Source organism: Leptonotus elevatus, chromosome 19 (genome assembly GCF_054856555.1).
Source record: "Leptonotus elevatus isolate MCC_2025b chromosome 19, RoL_Lele_1.0, whole genome shotgun sequence".
In the NCBI taxonomy this organism is placed as follows: Eukaryota; Metazoa; Chordata; class Actinopteri; order Syngnathiformes; family Syngnathidae; genus Leptonotus; species Leptonotus elevatus.
In genome coordinates, this window is record NC_141257.1 from 9,326,517 (window position 1) to 9,348,714 (window position 22,198).

At 43.0% G+C, this 22,198-nt stretch overlaps 1 protein-coding gene across 9 annotated transcripts in view; it reads right to left on the reverse strand.

The window, feature by feature from the left end:
• akap9 (A kinase (PRKA) anchor protein 9) overlaps positions 1 to 19,115 on the reverse strand; it is a 43,639-nt gene extending 24,524 nt beyond the window's left edge. For 3 of the 9 annotated variants that reach the window (XM_086061918.1, XM_086061921.1, XM_086061914.1), the window contains exons 1-16: positions 16,893 to 17,176; positions 16,553 to 16,804; positions 15,723 to 15,767; positions 15,319 to 15,384; positions 14,609 to 14,752; positions 14,191 to 14,346; positions 13,800 to 13,997; positions 10,828 to 13,338; positions 8,992 to 9,106; positions 8,508 to 8,664; positions 8,075 to 8,126; positions 7,309 to 7,614; positions 5,747 to 5,926; positions 4,993 to 5,075; positions 4,680 to 4,825; positions 3,590 to 3,723 (exon numbers count right to left, since the gene is read on the reverse strand). In XM_086061918.1, coding sequence (XP_085918044.1) covers positions 3,590 to 3,723; positions 4,680 to 4,825; positions 4,993 to 5,075; positions 5,747 to 5,926; positions 7,309 to 7,614; positions 8,075 to 8,126; positions 8,508 to 8,664; positions 8,992 to 9,106; positions 10,828 to 13,338; positions 13,800 to 13,997; positions 14,191 to 14,346; positions 14,609 to 14,752; positions 15,319 to 15,384; positions 15,723 to 15,767; positions 16,553 to 16,804; positions 16,893 to 16,958 — 4,611 coding nt within the window. In that variant the 5' untranslated portion in view covers positions 16,959 to 17,176. Of the gene's footprint in view, positions 1 to 3,589; positions 3,724 to 4,679; positions 4,826 to 4,992; positions 5,076 to 5,746; positions 5,927 to 7,308; positions 7,615 to 8,074; positions 8,127 to 8,507; positions 8,665 to 8,991; positions 9,107 to 10,827; positions 13,339 to 13,799; positions 13,998 to 14,190; positions 14,347 to 14,608; positions 14,753 to 15,318; positions 15,385 to 15,722; positions 15,768 to 16,552; positions 16,805 to 16,892; positions 17,177 to 18,916 lie in introns of those variants that run through there. The other 6 variants (XM_086061922.1, XM_086061916.1, XM_086061919.1 and 3 more) reach the window with 4 other exon arrangements.
• Positions 19,116 to 22,198: the final 3,083 nt, after the last annotated feature.

Consider the following 22,198-nt stretch of genomic DNA (forward strand, 5'->3'; position numbering starts at 1 on the left):
AGAGCAACTGCAAAGAACTGTTGAAAAAATGATAGTTATTACACAAACGGCCAGCAGAGCAAAATATATCAACCAGGGCCATGTTGAAAAAAAACCTCAATTACTCACAATTCTAAATAGATTTGTGAATAATGATGAACCTTGGCTAAATTCTAATGCTAATTGCTGCAAAATGGAACAGAAAGATACTTTTCTTCTGATGAAAGAAGAGACTTTAATCTTTCTTTTGTGGGTTCCAACACAATATTCTGTGGGCCTTGCAAAAACTGTCAAAATACAGTAAAACAGCCGGGAGTGAAGGGGATTACTTTTGTAAAAATGGCTGGAAGTGAATGAGTTAGTCAATTAGTTAATGAATTAATTAATTATAATCGGTTTCATATTTACAATAGAAAATCTTTTGTTCACATTGTGACCAGTGCGTATCCAGTAGCACAACACAAAAACCATAGTATCATATTTTTTCCACTTCATAGTTAAAACACAAGTATAATGATGTTAGGCAAGGTTGTGTTTTGTTGCCATTCCACGACGACTCTTTAACAGATTTGCGTATCTCTGGAGTGCAAAGGTCTTTTCATTTTGTTATGCAAAGCAGGAAGTGGTGACGTAGTCGTGTGGAAGTCGCACAATACTCTCAGTCAAGTATAAGTGCTAGACCGATTCAATTTTTAGACTGAAGTAAAAAATAAAAATAAAAATAGACTCTGTACTGGAGTATAAAAGTAAAAAGTAAGTCAATTTATGGTATGCGTTTTTTGAGAATGGGCAGAATTTAACACATGAAGCTTGCAGTTCATAGGCCAGAAATCATTATTTCACCTGACAAAAAAACCCAACTAAATAATGCCATGGACATGGAATATCTCACTTTTCTGAAACCCATCACAGCTCTCAGTTGATATTTAATTCATCAGGTGCATAAATGAAGCTGCAGGGGGTAAAATATTCATCAGCACTTCTCATGCGATGCGTGAGGTGTAAACTTACTGTAAAGGGAGGTGTGGGCAAAGAGATTCTGGAGATAACTTTAAGCAGGTGCCCATTTGTGCGATGATTGAAGTGCGAGATCTGCGTCCGCACCAGGACGGCGTTCCTCTCCGTCAAGTTGCTATAGACGGGGAAAGGCCGCGGGAGGGGGATCCGAGATTCCACCTCGTACACGTCCTGGTCCTCCCCTTCCACCCAGGTGGAGCTTTGCGTCCTGGAATTCCAGAAGGAGCGGTGGGAATCCATGGCTGCCGCTTTTTTCGATCACCGGGGAAGATTCGCCATGATCCGAGAATGAAGTTATGGTTGGCTGCCCGGCAACGGTTAACGCGTTCGTGGCTTGGTTGAGCAGGTAAACAGGTCCGACCGCAGCGAGCCGCGAAGAGGAAAAGTCCAAACGGGGCTCGTCATCCTGATTCCATCAACTTAAGCGGCATTCCTGAACATGGGTCCTCAGTCCTTCAGTGATCCCCCTACTCCTGCTGACCTCCTTTTTTTCCAGCGGAAAAGCACAGATCACATCCCTTTCGTCTCCCCCTCTGGAGATTCCCAAACAAAGCTATATCGCCGTAGCAACAACAAGCTTTTCCCGAGGGCTCCCCCCTTTTTAATTGCTCAGCACGGGTGATGGTGAAATGGCATGACGGAGATCCTTCCAGAGTTTGCCCGTCATTCCCATCCTACGCATGCTTTTAATGTTACTCACCGGGACAGGTGCAAGGTTTCCTTATTGACTCTGTTCCACACAAAAAAAGGCTCAAATCCAAGACTTCCACGGCTGTTTTCTCCTCACAGTGGTTCATTGACTGCACTGATCAACGGGCTGAAGAATTGTGCTCAGTGAAACCAGGGAGGGAGGGGCGTAGGGAATGAGGGCAAAGGAGGTGTGGCCTCTATTCCCAACACCACCGGGCTATCCAGGTAGAATAGCAAATAGATATCTCCCACACACACTTTGACACCACTCCCTATCGCACTACTGTGCGCACAAATAATAACCCTTAGACAACACACGCACACACGCCCTCCCAGCAACAAAGTCGTCAAACCGGATTCACTCCTTACGCAGTCGCACGCAGTGCAAAAAGACAATAGATAGTTCAAAATTCCGACATGTCATCATTCTCCATGTGTGACATACTGTCAAGCTTAAAACACTTTCCCCCTGGCAAGAAAATCATCAAGAAAAACAGACGCTTTGTTGATGACTGACTATGTACTCTTCTCTTATATATATATATATATATATATATATATATATTTTTTTTTTTTTACTCTAGTTGTTGTCTTCATTTTTTTCATGTGCTGTCAGCATGCATGTGCTTGTCATTCTGATTATTTCCAGTGTGCATGGCCGCTTCATAGTTCATACTGTGAACTTTTTTGACTCTATTGGTGATTTCTAGTTTTGTGTTACTCTATTGGGCATGGTGATGGCTACCATGAAAAAAAAGACAAGAAAAGCTATCACTTTCATTTTGTTGATTTCCATTGTGCAATGTGCCGGCTTTCATGAATGACTGTCAAGATAATCCCATTATTCATGATATTAACTTTCCATCTTGCATGAGGCAACACTTTTTGGAGACCACAGTGGATTATTTCTGCTGTAGTTGTGTTTATTTCTATTGTGCTAGGTGGCGGTTATCATGAATGTTGTGGAATTTCTGGAACGAATCACAGGCGAGAGGAGTGATCGCATGAATCATGACGCGTACATTGTCAGTGCGCATATGCCTGTGCATTTATTTGGGACATTTGGGATATGAATTATTTCTCATTGCTGTGTTTATTTCTATTGTGCACCTTGGTGGTTGTCATGAATAACTTGTCATTGCCATTGTGTAAATAAGTGTACAATTTCCTTTTTTTGTTTTTACTCTATTGGTTATTTTTAGTTGTTCTATTACCTAATATACTATTATCTATTTATTTCTATTGTGCACAGTGGCCATTACCACGAGGCAGCAACTTGAAATGCGCTTGGAACACAATAGCATATAAAAAAATGATCTGTGTGTGCAAGGCCAAAAAAGTACAGAACATATGCAAATGTTGTACATTTGACTTTGAAAAAATAAAAAATATTCAAAATAATCCTTTGCCAGAAGCGATGCACAAAGATGCTGAACAACAGTGACGCCTGGCTTGGACTTGGGTCGCTACAAGCTATTTTTAGCTCACCAAGACAAATGGCACCCAAGCGTGAGTAAGGCACGAATTTCAGCCACGGGGTAGGATGCGGCGTTCACTCGCTTACAGTAACAAGCTCAATGGCCTAGTTAAACTCGACTCAGAGGGGGCGACGCTACACGCAGCGGGCGCACGGCATGGGGGCGGGGGGGCTTTCCCCCAGCCGGACTATGATAGGCTGTCTGCCGGTCAGACAAAAGCTCCATGTAAATACAGCTCGTTTCTATGGGCAACCGCTGGGAATGAGGTAGCTCCTTTGAGTGTGGGGGGCATTTTCCAGGCAACTTTGTTGAAAGGACCCATTCTGCAGCTATCGCCACACTGGGAAAACCAATAACTGCTGTCTGTGTGTAAATATACGGCGCATGTGGAGAAGCTTGAAAAAGTACAGTAGCCATTTATGTACCTGGTTGGTGGTGTCAGTGATAACCGTCAGCATCTTCTCCAAGGCCGTCTGTAGGCGGCTGCTGATGCCCATCAGATGCTCCTCGTCCTCCCCGAGGAGTGGGCTGTCGCCAGATGAAAACTTGGCAGATTGACCTAGTGTGAGAAGAGATATGGATTGTTCCTCATCGCTCTGTTGGTTTCTATTGTGCAAGGTGGCGTTATTATGAATAACCGGAGCAATCCCATTGATCATGAAAAGATACATTGGCAGCAAATGTACTTGTGGACGACAGAGCGGTTCAAGGACTTTATTATAACTACATGGATTATTTCTAGTCGTTCTGTTTAATTCCATTGTTCAAGGTGGCTGCTCACATGTGCCTGTGCATGCCGTTGATTATTGCGAGTTAAGTTTATTTCCACGATGAAAGATGGTGGTTATCAGTAATAAATCGCCAAGGCAAGGTTTCATCACATTCATTTTATGTTGTTCACTTTTTTTTTTTTTGACTATGAAATATTTTTCATCAATCTGTTTATTTCCACTGTGCACAATGGCACTTATCATGAACAACTGCTGAAAGATTGTATTGTATTAATTGACCACATGTGCGTGAACGAGGAATGAGTAGACATTTTTAACTTTAGTATTATTTTGAGTTGTTGCATTTATTTCTATTGTACAAGGTCATGAATAACTAGCAAGAAACATTTGCATTGCAGTATTCGTATGACCAATTGTGAGCGTGCCAGAGGTGGCTAAGTACGCATCAGAGGACTGATACCAACCAAACGTACTAGATTTTAAGTGTCAAGCAGGCGTGTCCCTTAATCCATTACACAATGATTCACAAAGTATAATATTCCCTCTAGTTTAATGGGAAGAATCACTGAATTAAATGTTCAAGTGCAATACATTTATGAATCATTATTTACATACAGGTTCTTATTTTCCTATATTTAAGCACAGTGGTCATATTCAAACTGTGCAAAACATGACAGTGGCTTTTTACATCAAGCACCACATTAAAATGCAGTTCCAGCAACTGCAGTAGTTGTCTCTCTACTCACAAGTTATTTCGATCGGCGGTTAAAAGAGTGTAACATGCCTGCGACGTGGGGTGTGGATGACGAGATAACTTCCACCTGCAGATTTTGCATGTGGAGGCCCATTGTTTCTTCTGCCGCCGCCGTGGTCTTCAAGACGTCCGCCAACACGCGACTGAGCCTCTCATTGGCCCTGCGTAGGACAATTCTGGAAGCAAAGGGAATGCTGACTTCAGAACTCTTTATTCATGCAGGGATGTAAGATGCATGTGATGTTATGTCAGAATCATATCAGAGCCTTTAACAGGCCCAAAGCAAAAGTTTGAAAACAACTGCACTGGTGAATCACTACATTAAAATTGATGCGATCATCACCTTTCGTCGTCCCTGTCGATGGAGTCAACATCGTCCTGCTCTCCCTCAACTTTTTCTTCACCATCTTCTTTCGTCTGCAGCGGCTGCACGGGAAAAAAGGAAACAACGGACAGCAGTCCCGTCATCACGGAGCCGAAAGAGTGGCACAGTCGGCGAGGCAAATTCAAATGCCAAGTTGTAAACAGCCACCCTTATGACACAAACACAGACGCACTTGGACTAGTGTGAAGATACACTAGTTTCTTTGTGCTGCCATGGCAACAGGTGCAGCTGGGGAAAAAGAAGCACGGCAGCACCACCAGCTGGAGAGAAGGTAGTAATGCGGATGGATAAACTTGGCTCTACGCATTTCATGATATAACTCACTAAATTAAATCATGAATAAACGGTAGATTCTATGATGATTTCATGTTTAGTGTCTTTATACTGTATTATTCATGTCCTTAAGAAAATATTACTTCTGTGTTGTTACTTTTTTGCCTTGTTAAATCAGAATTGATAATGACGATGACAAATTAAATTGAAGGCTGAATCTGACAGTCTGTGCAGTCACGAAGCCAAAAGCTAATCATGAAAAAAAAATGGAAAAAAAGTGATGCCTCGCACGTCAGGTATGAGTTCCTCCAAATCAGTGATAACCAACCACTGTACCATGGCAGATGATTGTGCCGTGACAGATAATCAGGTATGCCGGGAGAAATGATCTAATTGTACTTAATTGGTCCAAAAATTATTTACTAAGTAGTACAAATACCTTCTCGAGATGGTCCATCCCCTCCTTCAGCCACACGCCCACCGAGACAGACGTGTTACCGGGTGCAACCTCCTTCTCGTCTGATTGGGTCTGAATGGCAGTGCTGGTCTGGCAGGTGAGTTTATTGATCCGGACCAGCTCTGTCTGCTGTGCATACTCCACCGACATCTGGACGATGGCCTGAAGACAACACGCTGGTATCAGAGATCCTTTCATATGTGACAGACTGCCCACACAGAAAATTTTAGTAGCGGCTTTACACTTTTGGCCACATGTCTTTGCTGTAAACAAATACAGTGTGGCACAGTTTCTGGCATAATACCAGCAAGACTGTTCAAATTTGTTGCATTTCTCTGCATTTATAAAAAGAAAAAACTGACTTTCCTAAAAAGAAAAGATTTAGGACATTTATATATAATTTAATATTCCTTGTTTAATTTATTGGACACATTATTTTGGCTATTTAAGGAATTCTCTCTGCATTTATTTATTTATTTTTATTAGCAAGTTTTCAGCTAGCTGCAACTAACTTGTGTATTATTTCAGTATCGATACCTTTTTTTTTTTACTTTTTTTGTTTGGTGGTATTTTTCTGAAGTGTTGGGACACAGTGCCTTACTGAACCAAACCGTGACTTTAACACCAAGGTACATACTGAACTGTGATTTGTCAAGCACTTAGAGCATAGAACTATTCCAAGGCCATTCACGACCTAGCAAATCCATGCATGGATATTAATAGGTCAAAGGAGATAAAGTTTCATTTAAAGAGAGAGCAAAAAGTAATACAAATCCATCCACACCCAGGGGCAACACACGCACATCATAGCACAGAGAGAACAAGCAAACACCAAACAAGAATGCCAGATCTGCGATTATAACCTCGAATCTCAGAAGTTTGAGGCCGATGTGCAAACCATTACAACATGATGCAGCACTACAATTAAATAAAAAATGTAAATCTCAATCAGGTTTGACAGTGCAGCTTGTGACGCTGCATATAAATTGCACATTTGGCGTCAAATTGAATAAAACTTCATTTGATACGGGAGAGTTAACATGGTCAACGTTGAATCTTGTTTCCTTGTTAAATCAACATTTCAGTTTTTAACTATTGCATCTGAATGACAGCTATCTGAAACGTGACTTCAGAACCTGTATACCAAGGATGGGCAAAATATGACTCGGGGGGCGTTAATGCAGCCTTAAATTAGTTAATTAAAATTTGGTTTTATTCATTTCCCTCACAAAATAGTTGGTAGATTCATTTATTGTAAACAATAAAATACATTTTCACTTCAAAGTTTCACTTGATTGTAAACTATTTAGACATTTATTTTATTGTACTATTTGACACATTTCACATGCATATTATTATTATTATTATTATTTTTTTTTTTACATCATCTACAAATGATCTGGCCCATCTGCCAGTTTCAGAAATGCAGCCCTAGCAAACAAACGTTTGCCCACCCCTGATGTATACAGACAGCTAACTGGAGAGGAAGTTGCACACACTCATGTGATTCCTTCCTTGGTAGAGTAAACAAAACAATCACCTACCTTAGCGACTTCCTCCTCCACACTCAGCTTTCCTTGCAGGTCGCCCTGCGAGGCAACAACGGCGGTCTCCGAGGAGCTTGAAGCTCCTCCGTCAGTGCTGTTGATATCCCGTCGCTCTCCCTTCCTCTTCCTTTCACTCTCCAGTTCTTGCCGCAACCTCGTCAGCTCGGCGCTGTGCTGCTTCTTGAGCGTGGCCACTTCTTGGACGTACTCGTTGTACAGCGCCCTCCTCAGCGCCTGCAGCTTGGCGCTCAAGCCCGAGCGGGAGCCCGACGCCCACTGGGACAGTTGCTCCTCGGAGAGATCCTAAAGAAGCCAGAACAAACTATGAAGTGTGTAGTAATGTGCAATATAACAAACCCACCCTTCTGCTCTCGGATCAATACACCACGTTGTTCCTCTGTCTTGTGATGAATTCCTAACATCAGACGGGTACTCTCAAAGTTATGAGGATTGGAAGAGTGGGGCAAACTAAGAGGATGGCTCGTACTCTATTCGTACACGCAATACAGGCGGATTATGTAACTTCCCACCCTTTTAATCATTCGATATAGGACAGTTCATCCTGCTGCTTCTGGAGCAAAAAGGGAGGGTGGTGGTGTAGGGGATATTTAGGGCACGTTTAGCCCTAAAGGCTGCTACTGCCTCCCCTCGCGTCCACTCAGATTGTCATGCTCTCTTAGTGCCCGTGCACCAATCAGCTCCATAGTAGAATATAATGATGTGACAAGTGATTGTTGAGTGATTTAAATGGAGGCAGTCAAACCTTCAGCTCCTCTTGGTGCCCCTTGTCGCTCTCTTGGCTGGACTGTGGGCCACTAGAAAATATGAAAAAACGGTAAGTGTAATATTAGATGTGAATTAATGATCAGCATGGTTTGCTTTCTCTATTGTTTGTCTCCTAAAAATTCCATAGCAACTCATTTTAAGTCTAAAATTTATATACAGTACATGAAAGTTAAACTAAATGGATATATAAATCTAGTACATATTGATTTATCAGCCATGTTGGAACTATTATTAAAAACAGGCCAAAAAGACTCAAATATGTAAAATACAGAAATGAATAGTTTATAGGGCACTCATTGTTATACTTTTTTCAGACATTACATTGCGCAAAAGTTAGGCATCACTTCAAAATTGTTCAACGAAAACGTTGAAATGGAATCTGGACACTGTTCAAGGTGCTGTGACCTCACCTGTCCTGGGCTTGCGAGCCAGTGAGCTCCTGCATTTGCTGCCCGAGCATCCTCTGGTATTGAGCTTGGAGGTGCTCCACCTCCAGCCGGTGACTCTCCTCTAGGTGGCGATGTTTCTCCTCCAACTCTGCCTTCAGCCTTTGGATCTTGGCCGAATCTGATCCACAGAAGTTGGGATTCAATACAGTATTTCCACACTAGATTGTGGTTTACCTACCAATCTCTGCGCTCGTATTTTACACACACATTTTATGCTTGTGATTTATTTATTTATGGTCAAATAAGTTTACAATTTGTTTAAAAGGTGTGTTTTTAGAAGTTGAAATGGGTTTAAATATGTGGAGCGGGGTAAAACTATTTTCAAAAGAGGTATTTCATCTCTCCATAGCGCAGCTTTATGTGAGAGAGAGATTACTTTGGAGAAAGAAAAAAAAAAAAAAAAGCAAATGGCTCTCATTATTATACAACCACACCATTAGCTGACCTTGGTCAACAGCATCCTTCTGGTTGTCCGCCTCCTCCTGCAACAGCTCCAGCTGAGCCGCGTGGATGTGAGTCAGACTGATGCGCTGTGCCTCCAACTGCAGCTTGCATTCGGTCTTAAAACAGGAAGAAAAAAAATTTAACATGGGTGGGGGGCAGCCTCCTCCTTGTGGTTTACTAGTCACAAATACACCTCATGCTTTTTGTTGTTGCTTTTTTTACAACGCTCTAAGTTGCAACGAGATGGCGCCAAAGCCCTGGCTAATAGGAAAGTAGTAATTTATGTCATTGAAGTACTGTGTGTTAAAGTGATACATCTCGACTGAGAGACTGACATCTTTTATCAGACTGTCTTTGCCATATGTACATGTGCAACTCTGGTACATTTTCATCGTTTTGGATTTTGGCCCAGGATACATAGAAGTAATTTTTTCCCTCAGAGGGCCATGGGAATGTGTAATCACGCTGTTAAAAGTTTAAATTTATATTTTCTGCCAGTAAATACTACTCGCCTTAATGGGCCACATTTAATATTGATTTTGGATTGTGAGTTTGACACCTACAACAAAAACAAAATTTTCCCATGGGCATGAATTTGTTGTGGTTTTTGGCTATATGCAGCAGTGCTCGGCCACTGTCCCTTTCGAATAGTATGATTTTCCAATTCAATTATGCAATTTGGCTCATCTCTGGTGATGAATCAATAGCAGTCATAATGCGTCTAATCCCACTTCAATGACAGAGTCCAGGAACAAACCAATTACCGGGCGGTAAACATAAAGCAAGGGCTCCACTCATTGTAATTTATGCATTAGTGCTAATTCGTCCTGGTTGAGCAATTATGCGATTGCTGTTTTGCAGCCTTTGATATCGGACGTGTTTAACCATTTCAATGGTGGATTTGTTGCATGGCCATATTTTGCCGGCACACAAACAACCCACCCCCTTTTTTTTTTTTTATCTATGCACTACAAATTCATCTGTTCTGGCAACTGACATTGAAAAGCAACAGGTAGCATTGGTCTTGTAATGCGATATATAACAATCAAAATAAACTTGAATATCATATAATTTGTACTTAATTCCTAGATTAAATAACATTGTGATTATTCTGTAATAATTAAATCTTTTTAAGGTGAACTGTAAGATTTCAATAGCTGTAAACTGTAGCCTGAAAAATAAAGATTTTTAAGAGATGAATATGAAGAATAAGATGTGTCATCAATCTGTCTCCCGTTTTGAATTGAACTAGAGAAAGAAATTGAGGTTTCCATGACAATCGACAGTTTAGGCACTTTTGATGATGACCATAGAAATGCAACACTAAAAAAACTGCCTTTGGTCTGTTCCGTGATTCGATAGGCTCTCTGTGGCAAGTGCTAACATAACAAGGAAGAAACAGACGCAGCTTTTTAAAAGCAGAAATAAAAATTGCATTCGCTATGAATCTAGGCAATTACAAAAAAAAATAGGGGGCGGGGGGGCTTCAATTACACTCTGGTTTTACTGTAGTCCCATATCAACATTGTACTGATACCACTCTACAGAGCAAGGATGCTCTTTTTGATCTTTTTCCTCCCTCCGGTAGCAACCGTCGCACAAGCCGCACAAACATAAAAACAAAGTCTTGTGTAACTCTGAGCAAAAACGGGTCTTTTAGCAACTGGAGCGCCGTTACGATAATCAAGTGCCCCGTTAGATGAGCATCAAGTGTCAGTTTCCGCCAGCATAGCCGCAATAAGTGGAGAATATTATTCTGGAAAGGCCTTTCATCATCATGCGAGAAAGTGAATCTGAGGGAGGAAGGCAGAGAAAAATGTGGTGAATGCAGATCTACCTGTTTGATGGTGCCGTCTGCCTGGCAGCCGTCAGCCTCATCGGCGCGAACCTGCCTCTCTGTCTGCATCTCTTGTTCTGCGGCACTTGTAGCTCTGCCTTCTTCCTCCACCTCCTCCTCCTCCTCTTCCTCCTCCTCCTCCCTTTGCCTGGCAGCCTCTGAGGGGCCACCGCACGCTCTGCGCTCCTGCTTCAACCTCTGACGCCTCTTACGCCGGTTGGAGCCCGAGGCGCCAGTGGCGGGCTTCTGCTGCGAGGCTGGTACTTGTGACGGAGAGGACCGGGGGAGGCTGTGGAGAGCCGCAGTCCGCCGACCGCCGTCTCTCTCAGCTTGCGCTGCCTTCAGGAGCGATTGGAGAGCTTTGATCTCTCCTCGTAGGGAGCAAATCTGAGAGTGCTGGTCGTCTCCTTTTGTTATTTTAACCTCCTCCAGCTCGCCTTTCAACACTCCAATTTTATTCTCGGCAACCTCCAGTTGCTCAGTGACTTCTGAAAGTCTCACCACGAGGCTTTCCTTCTCACTCAGTGTAAGGTTAAGATTCCCCGTGAGTTTGGCCGAGTCATTTTCCACAGCCTCGGCGCACCTTTTGGCATTTTCGCCCTCCAGGTCAGCAATTTTGGCCTGGAACTCGAGCGCTTCCTTCAGTGTCCTCTCCTCCAGTTGTGTCTTAGCCTCGATAAGGCGGGAGTACTCCTCCTTCAGCTCTTGGTAGTTGACTTCGAAGTTCTTTTTGGCAAAGGAGAACGTGGTCCGCTGCTTTTCGATCTCCTCCCTCAGCTGGGCGGCGACCGTCTCCATTTCCAAAATTTTTGCGTCATTTTCCGGCTGCTGCTCCTTCCATTTGCGCTCCCAGTTTGGCTCCGCCTCTTGAAGAACCTCCATCTTCTTCAGCAATGTTTGGTTTTCGTTCTCCAGCCTGGCGCGCCGCTCTCCTCCCTTCCGCAGATCTTCTAGTTCCACCTGGAGCTCCTGCAGCTGCTGCACAAGCTCGTCCGCTTTGGAGCTGTGCAAGGCCAGCTTGAGATCTTCCTTCAGGCCGAGGATTTGGTGCAAGAACTCCTCTCGCTCACTGGAGAAGGCAGCCTTTTCGTTTTGCAACAGATGTAGCTGGTCTTCGTAAGTGAGGCGCAGATCATCCAGAGATTTTTGGTGTTTGATGGCAGCTTCGTTAAGGAGGTTCTCGGCGTTGAGGAAGCTCTCTCGACGGAGCTCCTCCCGCAGGATCGTGAGCTCCTCCTCGTGGCTGAACAGCAAATGAGTTCGCAGTCTCTCCAGCTCGGCCTCCTGCGACTCGGCCATGCGATCCAGCACGGCGTCCTTCTCACGTTCCAGCATCTCCAGCTTGATCTTGTAGTTGGTCGTCTCAGACTCATGCTGGGCCTCGACCTCGAGCGCCGCCTCCCCGGCGGCGGCCAGCTGACGCCGTAGGTTGTCGGTGGTCTCCAAAAGGCGCCGCATCTCGCTTTGTTGTGTCTCCTGCGAGACGAGACTATTGGACACCTGCTCGGCTTTTTGCCTCGCTGAACGGAGATCGCCGCGGAGGCTTTGGAGCTCAGCCTGGAGGTTGAACTTTTCTCGGTTGAATTCACTTGTGGATTCGGCTAACGTTGCTTGAAGCTCCTGAATCTTAACAGTGAGTGATTCCTTGATGGTCGAGTTTTGTTCTTTCAGAAGCTCCACTTCAGCGAGATGTCGCTCTACCTCGACTTTTTGACGCTCCATCTCTGCGTGATGCTGCGCCGTGGCTTGCTCCATACGTGCCGTGTTCTGGAGGTTGAGCTCCTGTTTCATGTGAACAATCTGCTGGCCATACATTTCGTCGAGCTCGGCCCTGAGTAGGTCCAGCTTCCGCGCAGTGTCCTCCTGCATTCTTTGGACGGTGTCGCCTTCTGACAGGCTGTCCCGGTGACAACGCTTTTGAAGATCCTCGACCGTTCCCATGAGCTGCTTGATCTCATCCGAAGACATTTGCTCCTTCCGCCGGGAGCTGGCGAGCTCACTTTGACAGCTTTGCAGGTCGCCTCGCGCATTCTCAAGGTGTGATTTACAACTCTCCATTTCCACTTTACTGCTTTCTAAATCACGCTTAGTGTTCTGCAGGTCGCCCAGGCATTTTTCTAGCTCTGATTCCTTTGCGGCCACTCGCTGTTGGAGGCCACGCAGGCTTTGACGTGATGACTCCAGCTCCTCCTCGAGCCGGCCGAGAGAACAATCCCGCTCGGAAATGACTCTCTCCTGCTCTGCTATAATTAGGTCCTTCTCATCCGAAGCTTGAATATCATTGGCCGAGCGTCCTAAAATGGCGATTTCCTCTCGGAAAAGGTTCAGAGACGCCGTCTGCTCGGATAGCAGCAGATTCTTCTCCTTTAGCGTGGTGGCCAGAGTCTCTTCAGCCGCTCTAAGTTCGGCAAGAGACTGATCTTGATTCATGATGACCTTTTCGTTCTCTGCGATGAGCACATCCTTCTCGTTGAGCCTTTGTGTGAATGACTCTTCTGATCTTCTCCCTGACTACAATAACAGTCAGGTATTAGACATACAAAAGCAACACCGTCCATTCATTACATACCCGGTAATTCCTCAACAAACGTTAACGAGTTGAGCCCATTCCGACTCTGCTGCTAACCAAAGCAGCCTTAAGTGCAGACACTTATCTGTTCCTCCAAGTCTGCCTCGACTGGAGCTGCTTCTACACATTTCATATTCCATTTTATTTTGCTTTACACTCCATTATCACATGATATACAGTGTTTAACTCTCAAAAAGCTAAATAAATAAATAAGTAATAGATCATGATGTGTTTAACAATGGCCTCTTTCAATTTCAGTGAGCTGTTGACATTTCACCATTTTGAACAGAAACGATTTCAAACTGAATTCACCTTTTTTATAACCCAATTTAAAAATAACACTAAAATGTCCCCCATTTAAGGAAATGGTGGAAATGATTAAGGAAGATATCATGGAACTCACCAACTCCATGTCGTAGATTTTGCGCTGCAGCTGACCGATGAGCTCCAGTTGCCCATCGCACTTCTTTTGGTTCTTTCCAGCTTCGTTGTTGGCCTCCTCCAGCTGCAGTTGATACTGCGCCAGCTGCTGCCTGGTCTGCAGAAGGTCCACAGCAGTGCTGCTGTGGCTGGTGTTCCGCAGGGTCTCGCCGGCCTGCAGCTGGAAAACGTTCGCAGTATCATCATCAGATAAACTGTCATCTGTATTTACAGTATGTATTTCTGGAACGTATTCTTGATAATGTAGTTGATGGATCATTAGGGTATTTCGACAAAAGCACATCATAGGAATGTGAAGACACCTGAGGAATGGTAAAAAACAAAAAAAAACATGATTAATACATCTCTACTACCTGCTGGAACTGAATCTGCAGTTTTTGGCTCTGATCCGTCAACGCCAGGAATTCCTTCATGATCTCATCTTTCTCCTCGCGAGCTTGCTGGAGGTTAGAGGTGAGCTGGGTGATGATGCCGTCCCTCTGCTTCAATGCGGCCTCAAACTCCTGCAGCTGGTAGCAAGAAGTTATGAATGAGGGCAAACAATGAAAGTCAAACTCATGGTGTGAGCGCAATCAATGACTGTGCTTCTTTTAATGATCTTCTCTTGGACGAGCAGTGCACGCCAAATAAGGACAATGGATTCATATTGATTTTGAGTTAATTGAAATTGGTTCTTTTCTATGTACTGTACAATTTCCATAGAAGGGGCGCATGTCCTCAACCTTAGCTTAAATTTGATCATCATATGTTTCAGATCGAATTAATATTTACCTTCTGTACACCTTCCGTTCCAAATGTGGCTCGTATTTCCTCGAGCTCCTGACTCAGCTCCTCCACTGCTCGTGTCTTGGCTGCAAGTGCCTCCTCGACGTCCTGTATTCTGCCTCCCTTTATCACCTCTCGCTCTGCCTCTTCCTGAAACAAGTAGGTAAGAGCTATTAGAGCATGTGCAGCTTTTCGCGAGAAATATGAGAAGGAGACAGAGGGCTGGTTAGTCAACAACCAAGCGCTGCGGCAGTAGGCTTTAAAAGCAGAGCGCTTTGTAGATGATGGAACATGTGCCTCTGGTGTTGGAAATACAGGTCAAAATGCACTGACAGAAGAGTACTGAGTGTTTGTTCTGCAGTAGGTTTAGTATACAGTAATCTCTCACATATTTGTGGTTCACCATTACTGACACCTTAACAACTGATACAGGAGTCAGAACCAAATCCTAGCACCTCCATTAGCAAGGCAAAAATAAAACATGTCATGTCATGGTGTCACTGTGACCTTGAGGCATGTAACCATCACCAAAGCACCAGGTAGAAGAATACAAAAATTAGTACAGAGTTAGTACAGAGTCATTGCTATGTGGCGTGGCTGCGGGGGGGTGGTGGGGGTCGGGGGGTATCTTATTCTGTTAAGCGAACGGACAGTCAGCGAAGGCGGGTTTAGCCATCAGGGCCCGCGAGCAGAGCCGCTTGATCGGATTACCGTACCCAAATAAAATCCCCGGAGGAGGACGTCATTAGATTGGCCATCATCTCACGGCAGCCGTTGACCTGCTAATTCACAACGTGTCAGCCAAACAGGAAAGAATCACTCGGGTGAAGGCTGATTAAATTGGCAGTTATTTGCAATTCTCATTTATGACAAAAGGGGCGACAGTAGGTCCATCTCTGGGGAACCTGGGAAAAACATACTTCCACGCACTAATCCCTAACCGAGGTGCAATGAAATCCTCCAATTTCAGTGGCCAAATTTTTTTTTACTATGAATAAAGTATCTTTGTTCAACTATCTATCTAACCCTCTTAAAACATTTTAACATTTTTACTAAACAACATTAACTGATTAATTGATAGTCTATAATTCATCCATCTACCTTCTCGCAAATATCTTACCTCAGAGGAATAATCTTCTGCCGTCGTTGAAACTTCACTCTCGGGCTGCAACACAAAAAGTTTATATTTGTCATTTCATTTTACAGGATTGTCGCAATATTTAAAGAAAGTTGAATACAAATGTGCCAACTTGGAAATCCAATACAAAAACGAAATTAGATTGTGCACAGATGCGCAAATAAATGGACTAAATCGGCCTTAAATTGTGATAAAAAGTCGGTCAGGCAGAAGGCCGTCTGTTTCCATGGCAACCACTGCTTTTGTGAGCATCAAACATACATGAGGTTCGGGGACAGAGATGTAATAACGGTAGGAAATATTGTTGACAACAAGTAAGGACATTTACTGTGAAAGTATAAAAGCATAAATGCAACAAGTTTGGCAACAAAAAATGTCCTTACATTTTGTTTTTGGTGTGGCTGAAGGCAAGCACCTAATCTGAGACATACACTTAAAAAGCTCCCTTGTGTGTCATAACTTGAGAGAATGCAGGGAAGCATTTTCAAACAATTATTTTATTAAACGGGATCCAGAAGAAATGGTAGCATTATTCTTAGGTCATGATTTTAAAGACTAATGCTAAATGAAATTTGAAAAAGGAAGGAAAAAAAACTGCTTCCGATTGAAGCTCATGTGTAAAAATGCCCTAGAAAAAAATTGGGCAATATACAAACCCAAATTGTCTGCCTCAAACTAAAATGGATGACTTCCTGTTCAATTTCTGACATAGGTCTTTGAGACTTTTGTTGTTGTTGTCGTTATGATGTCCACCCAATTTAATGTTGATTGGTAAAATGGTGTAAAATCGGGCCTCAATAATTCCATCATACCTCTATGGTATACGTCTGGTCATGCTTGAAAGTCTCCCCGCTGCGAAGCGTCTTGGAGAAGCTCAGCTCAGCGGCGGCTGGCGCCTCTTCATTTGCTTCCCGCACTCCATGTCGGCCACCGAATGAGTCGTCCTCCCTGCCCGTTGAGCGGTCCGGCTCCACGCTTCCCTGCCAGTCCTCCTCTGGCTTCTTTTTCTTCTTCTTCTTCCTCTGGGAATCGGCGTGAGCCTTCCGTTGACGGTACTCAGCCAGCTGTGAAAAGAAATACAGATGTCACAGAAAAAGAGTGTTTATGGACATTTTTTGTTAGTTTACTCCATCCAAAGCTAAATGAACTTACTCTTTGTCTGCACAGTTTGGGGAAAGGCAAGCGAAACATGTCATCGTCCGCGTTGGGAGCATCCATGTAACATGCAATGCATGTCTTTTGCTCTGCCAGCGGGTGCTAATCCCGACTAAAGGATTACACTTCAAACCATGTCAACAATCAGTTTAAACTGCCATGAAACTTGACGTCTTTCTTGCTCTTCTTTTCAACCGGACACCAAACATTTTCACTCAGATCATAATCTCCCACTAGTCAATTACCATCGCATTTCTGTCTGAAGTTTCATCCATTGCTGGCAGATGCGTTTAATGTTGAGCCGACATGTGCGTCCATTTAACTGAATTAGATCACTTGAACCAAGGTACACCTAATCCACAGCACACTGCAGCCAGATTTGGGTGAAGCCACGGCACCGGGGAGAATGTTAAAAAAAAATCCACATCAGAGCCTTATAAGATGTCCCAGCTACTCGATGTCATTGGCCTGAAGCCAGTAACTACGTATAAGATGAACAGAATGTACACTGCAAAGAGCACTGAAGAGAGCCACCCTCATTTGCAGCTCTGATAGATCTACAAAAGGTGGAAATTTGTGGGTTTGACTATCTCCACATTTAGTGCTACCGCTAAAGAGAAATACAAAGGGGATAATAATATACAGATATACATTATGTATATGCAAGCTTGAGTGACAACGACGCACTGTTTTGCATGGACTCAAATCTACAAGGCGCTCGTGTCCAGTCGGGGAAACTTTTGATGCCCTACTTGGCAGGACTGGTGCTGGAATGGGATGGGATGGGGTGGGGTGGGGTGGAGTGGGGGGGGGGGTACAGTCTGCTGAGGAGTGTCTCCATCTGGGCTAGCGCTAAGGTGTAGCAACATATGCTGTCTGGACATTTTTTACACAAATATTTGAAAGCAGCATTGTGTTGTAAATACACAGCAGCAGGTTGAGAGCAGGCAGCTCATGATTCATATTAGTAGAGAAAAATGAGCCACAGCTTTAAAATCGATGCAAAATCAACAAAGCAATCCCGTGATGTATCATGATTTCATTTATTTTGCAACGCATGCCATGCACTGCTGTTTTTCAACACTACTAAAACATAATAGCGATAACAGTAACACTATTTTTTTTATTTGTGTACACTTTTGTCTCCAGCTGGTAACACGGTGGGTCAGAATCCATCTTGACAATCTATCTTGATCTTCAATGTCAAGCAGCAAAGCAGCTCCCCATGTCCTGTCATGATTATTCCATGAAAGCCGTATAGCACCTTTTTATTTGGTCACAATGTTTCCCTACAGTCTGTCCGAATTTTTTATTTCCTAGCAGCAAACCATGGACTCTCATTACTATTCCACGACACCAACAAAGGGGATCATTTTCTATTTCCTAGCAGCACTAATGTGACTAATATGACACTAGCAATACAGGTCGTTTCCAGCTTTGTTACAGTTTTCATGGCAATCTAACATCATTTTCAATTTCCTAACTGCACAGGAAGCAAGACACACCTATTGGATGTTTACATTAAAAAAAAAAAAAAAATGACTACAACCCAATCCGTTTACATAGGGGCTTTTATATTGGGTCGTGTATTAGTGACCTAATTAGCAAGGGTGCTAATTGACCCAGCAAAGGCATCACAGGTCTGGCATGAGGGGATATGTGTCCTGTAAATCCTGTTACACCTGCCTGCCAGCCTCCCAACAGGGGAGGCGTCGGAAAGCCTCTACTTACTTGCCGATAATACACTAACTTGAAGCACTACGGTTTTAAACAAACAATGACGTTTCTCATGCAGCATGACACAAGGCTTGCACTGTGTGGCGAGCTAGCAGCGGTTACAGGGTACTAACCCCCTGTCAAAGAAGGGGGGCACTGACAGCTGTGAAGGGGGGTTAAGTAGGGGGGGGGGGGGACAGCTGACAGACCCCAACAGGGAGCATTAAAGCTAAACACAGTTGTTGCAACGTTAACTTTAAAGACAGTTATGCTAACACAGTGTAACACCACTGGAGGAGTCCTACCTTTGCTTTGCCGGTCTCGAGTTTCTTTTGCCGCTCCTCGTCTTCCATGGTCTCCGTGGCTAAAAACAAACGGAGAGGGAATCACAAATAATGTGGTGAAGCGTGTAGGGGCCGCGCCGGCTTCCAGTCGGCCGCCGTTCGCATTCTCTCAGGGATTGCCTCCTTGTTGGCAGTCGACGGCCATGTTGTTTTCCACGTAAACATGACACCCCGCCGTGATGACGTCTGATAGGTGGCTCGTGGCCACGCCCTCTGCATTCCACTGGTGTTGCCTTCACGGTCTTGCAGAATTGTTGTCAATAGTGATACTTTTTAAATTAGAATTAAAGAGTTTACGTGTAATTTGTTGACAACACAGCAGGTGCTAGGCGCAAACAATGACAAAAAAAACGTGTTGAATTTGCCGCCTATATACACCAAAATCAATGTTTAGGTTGCCAACAGAACATGGAACATGTGGGTGAAGAGCAGGATAAATCTAGAATTGGAGTAGCCATTTCCAAATGGATCGACTGGCATCTAAACCATCATCAGCTTATCTGACTGACATTGTCCAGTATAAAATGATGGGTTGAGTTGGTACTACTTGTACATCTCACGCATAGATTGGTGAACTTGGGTTTTAAATTGGACATTGATTTTAAATTGATCCGGCAAATTGATGCTGTTATTGATTACTTTTTTTTAAATGTTATCTTAGGCAGCTGGATAAAGTAAAACCTCTCTTTTCACAGCAGCACTTGGAAACAGTAATCCATGCCTTTGTTACATTTCGGCTGGGTTATTGTAATGCACTTCATTTTGGAGTCAGCCAGTCCCTACCTCATGCGTCTACTATTGGGGGAAGGAAGAGATGGTATAGTTACGTATATCACAAAGAGAAAACGTTAAACAGATCTGTATAGTTTGGTATTGTTTACACAAGTATATTATAGTCCTACACAGCAGTTTTTCAACATCAGGCCTGGATTGGGCAACCTATGCTCTGTGAACGCTTATGTTCTGAGCCTACCCCAGTAATTATACAAATAAAACCTCACAGGAAATGTTATGAAAAGCCTCCCAACCTACAACCGATCATAGCACAAACATTTGTTTGATCATTGTATCTTAATTTGCTGTACATTTGGTCGTATGGCCTCAGTGGAGACTGCTCACACCTCAAAGTGGTAATACTGGTGAATGTGTTATTTGTATTATGCCATGGGGAAAAAAATACAAAAAAGAATGTATTTTGTATTAATTGCCTGTTTTTCTCCTGCCTCAATTCATTTATGAAGTGATGAGAACTCATTGTTCTCCCTCCAAAAGGACTGTTGCTGTTTCTATGGTAACAGACAGCGAGCTGTCCCAGTTCGAGAGGCTGCCTTTTTATTACGTTTTTGTTTTTTTGTGTGAAGAAAATGTTCAAATCCCCCCCCCGCTCAGGTCGAATAACATGAGAGCTGTTGCAATAGTCATCTCGAGAAGGTTCTGTTCCCTTCTAACGTACCTGCAGCAGCAGATGAGGACGACGAGGACGCTCTGTGCCTTCGGTTGATGGGAGTGGAGCAACTTATCGTCTGACAGATCTTGAATTCCACCCATCTTCTTTTAGACATGCCGTGTCTAACTTGATGCCACCTGTGTGAGCAGTTCGTTTTTGTGCAGCAGCTGCAGCAGCAGAAGGAACTCTGGGGCATTTGAAAGTTTAGGCCCCGGTCTGAATTATTCATTCACCAAGGGAGTAATGTGTCAGCAGCCCCTAAACACGAGCAGCATATAGAATTAGACTATTGGATCAGACTTTGAATAAAAGTAGCTAAACACCAAAAAGTCGTCATGGTAGACTCATGGTAAATGCATCCGATGATGATAATACCAACAATGCTTACTTCCTTTTTTATTTATTTTTTCTTAGAATCACCCTCACTTGAATCTTATTCCACGCAGGAGTGAAAGCTGTTTTGCATTATGAATAGCTTGTGCTTCGGTTAAAATATTCATAAGTGGAGGCCCTCATCAGTGTTGAGAGCCAAATGATCAGAAGGTCTGTGAGTCGTGGAGCCAGCGTAAGGAAAAGAACATCATTTAAACATGTGCCATGAGCTAAAAATTACAAACTAACAATACAATAGTGGCTGCAATTTCATGATTGCGCCCACTCAAGTCCGCAAAATGATTTGCAATAAATTACTATGTCGTTTTATTCTAAAAAGTACATAGTATAGCAACATATGGGTGCCGTTGCACAAATAAAACAAACATAATAATACAATACCAACCCCTACTTTAATGCTTGTCCTCATTAGGTTTGTAGGTGAGCTGGAGCCAAGGCAATCGGATTTGGTGGATTGGTAGCCGGCCAATCACAGGGCACATATAGACAAGCAACCACACTCATATTCACACCTTTGGGCAAGTTTGAGCAGTGATTCTCGAAGTGTGGTACAAGTGCCACTATGGTATTTGTAAGAATCACTGAATTAAATACAAATAAAATTAATAACATTTAAAATAATGCAATGTTACGACGGCGTATTAGGGCCACGTATAAATATTTATTTTTTGGAGGGCGGAGGCAATATTCCGAGAAAGAAATTTAGCAAATTTGCCACTTTATAAACTTGCAAATTTACGAGTTTTAATCTTGCAATTTTTTTCTCTCTAAAAAATATATATTTATACGTGGCCCTAATACGCGTCATACAATGAAATAGAGCACATTATAAAGGAAATTGCAACTATGCCTATAAACCCTTTGAACTTTTTTTTTCTTAATACGTTTAAGCACAATTCAGTTGTATTGAACTTTTAAGTATAGACTATACATTTGAATGCAATCCTTAAAAACGGTTGTTTCAAAACATTTATTTGGGTACAAATTTAAACTTTTACATGCAACACAGTTTAATGGAGTAAGTATGCAAGTTGACATTTCCTATAGTAATGTCCAAACTGCATGATGCTACAGTGGCTAATCTGCATCGTTTTTGATAGATGTACATTAATTATTCACTGTTAATCGTTATGGTGCTAGTTGGAGAGGGAATCATTTCTATAAATGTTTTTTGGAATGTGGGAGGAAGCCGGAATAAACCATGCAACAACAGGATACATATAAACGCCACACTGGAAATACTTTATATTGTAGATAATTGTGTAATTGTAAACAATTTCATTCGATTCCATTTCATTGCTACCATCTGGTCTGTTGTTAAATAATGATGGTCACAAGATGGCGCTAGTTACTTCGCGGTTGAACAATCAGCCGAGAAAAAGAAAAAGAAGAAAAAAAGAAAA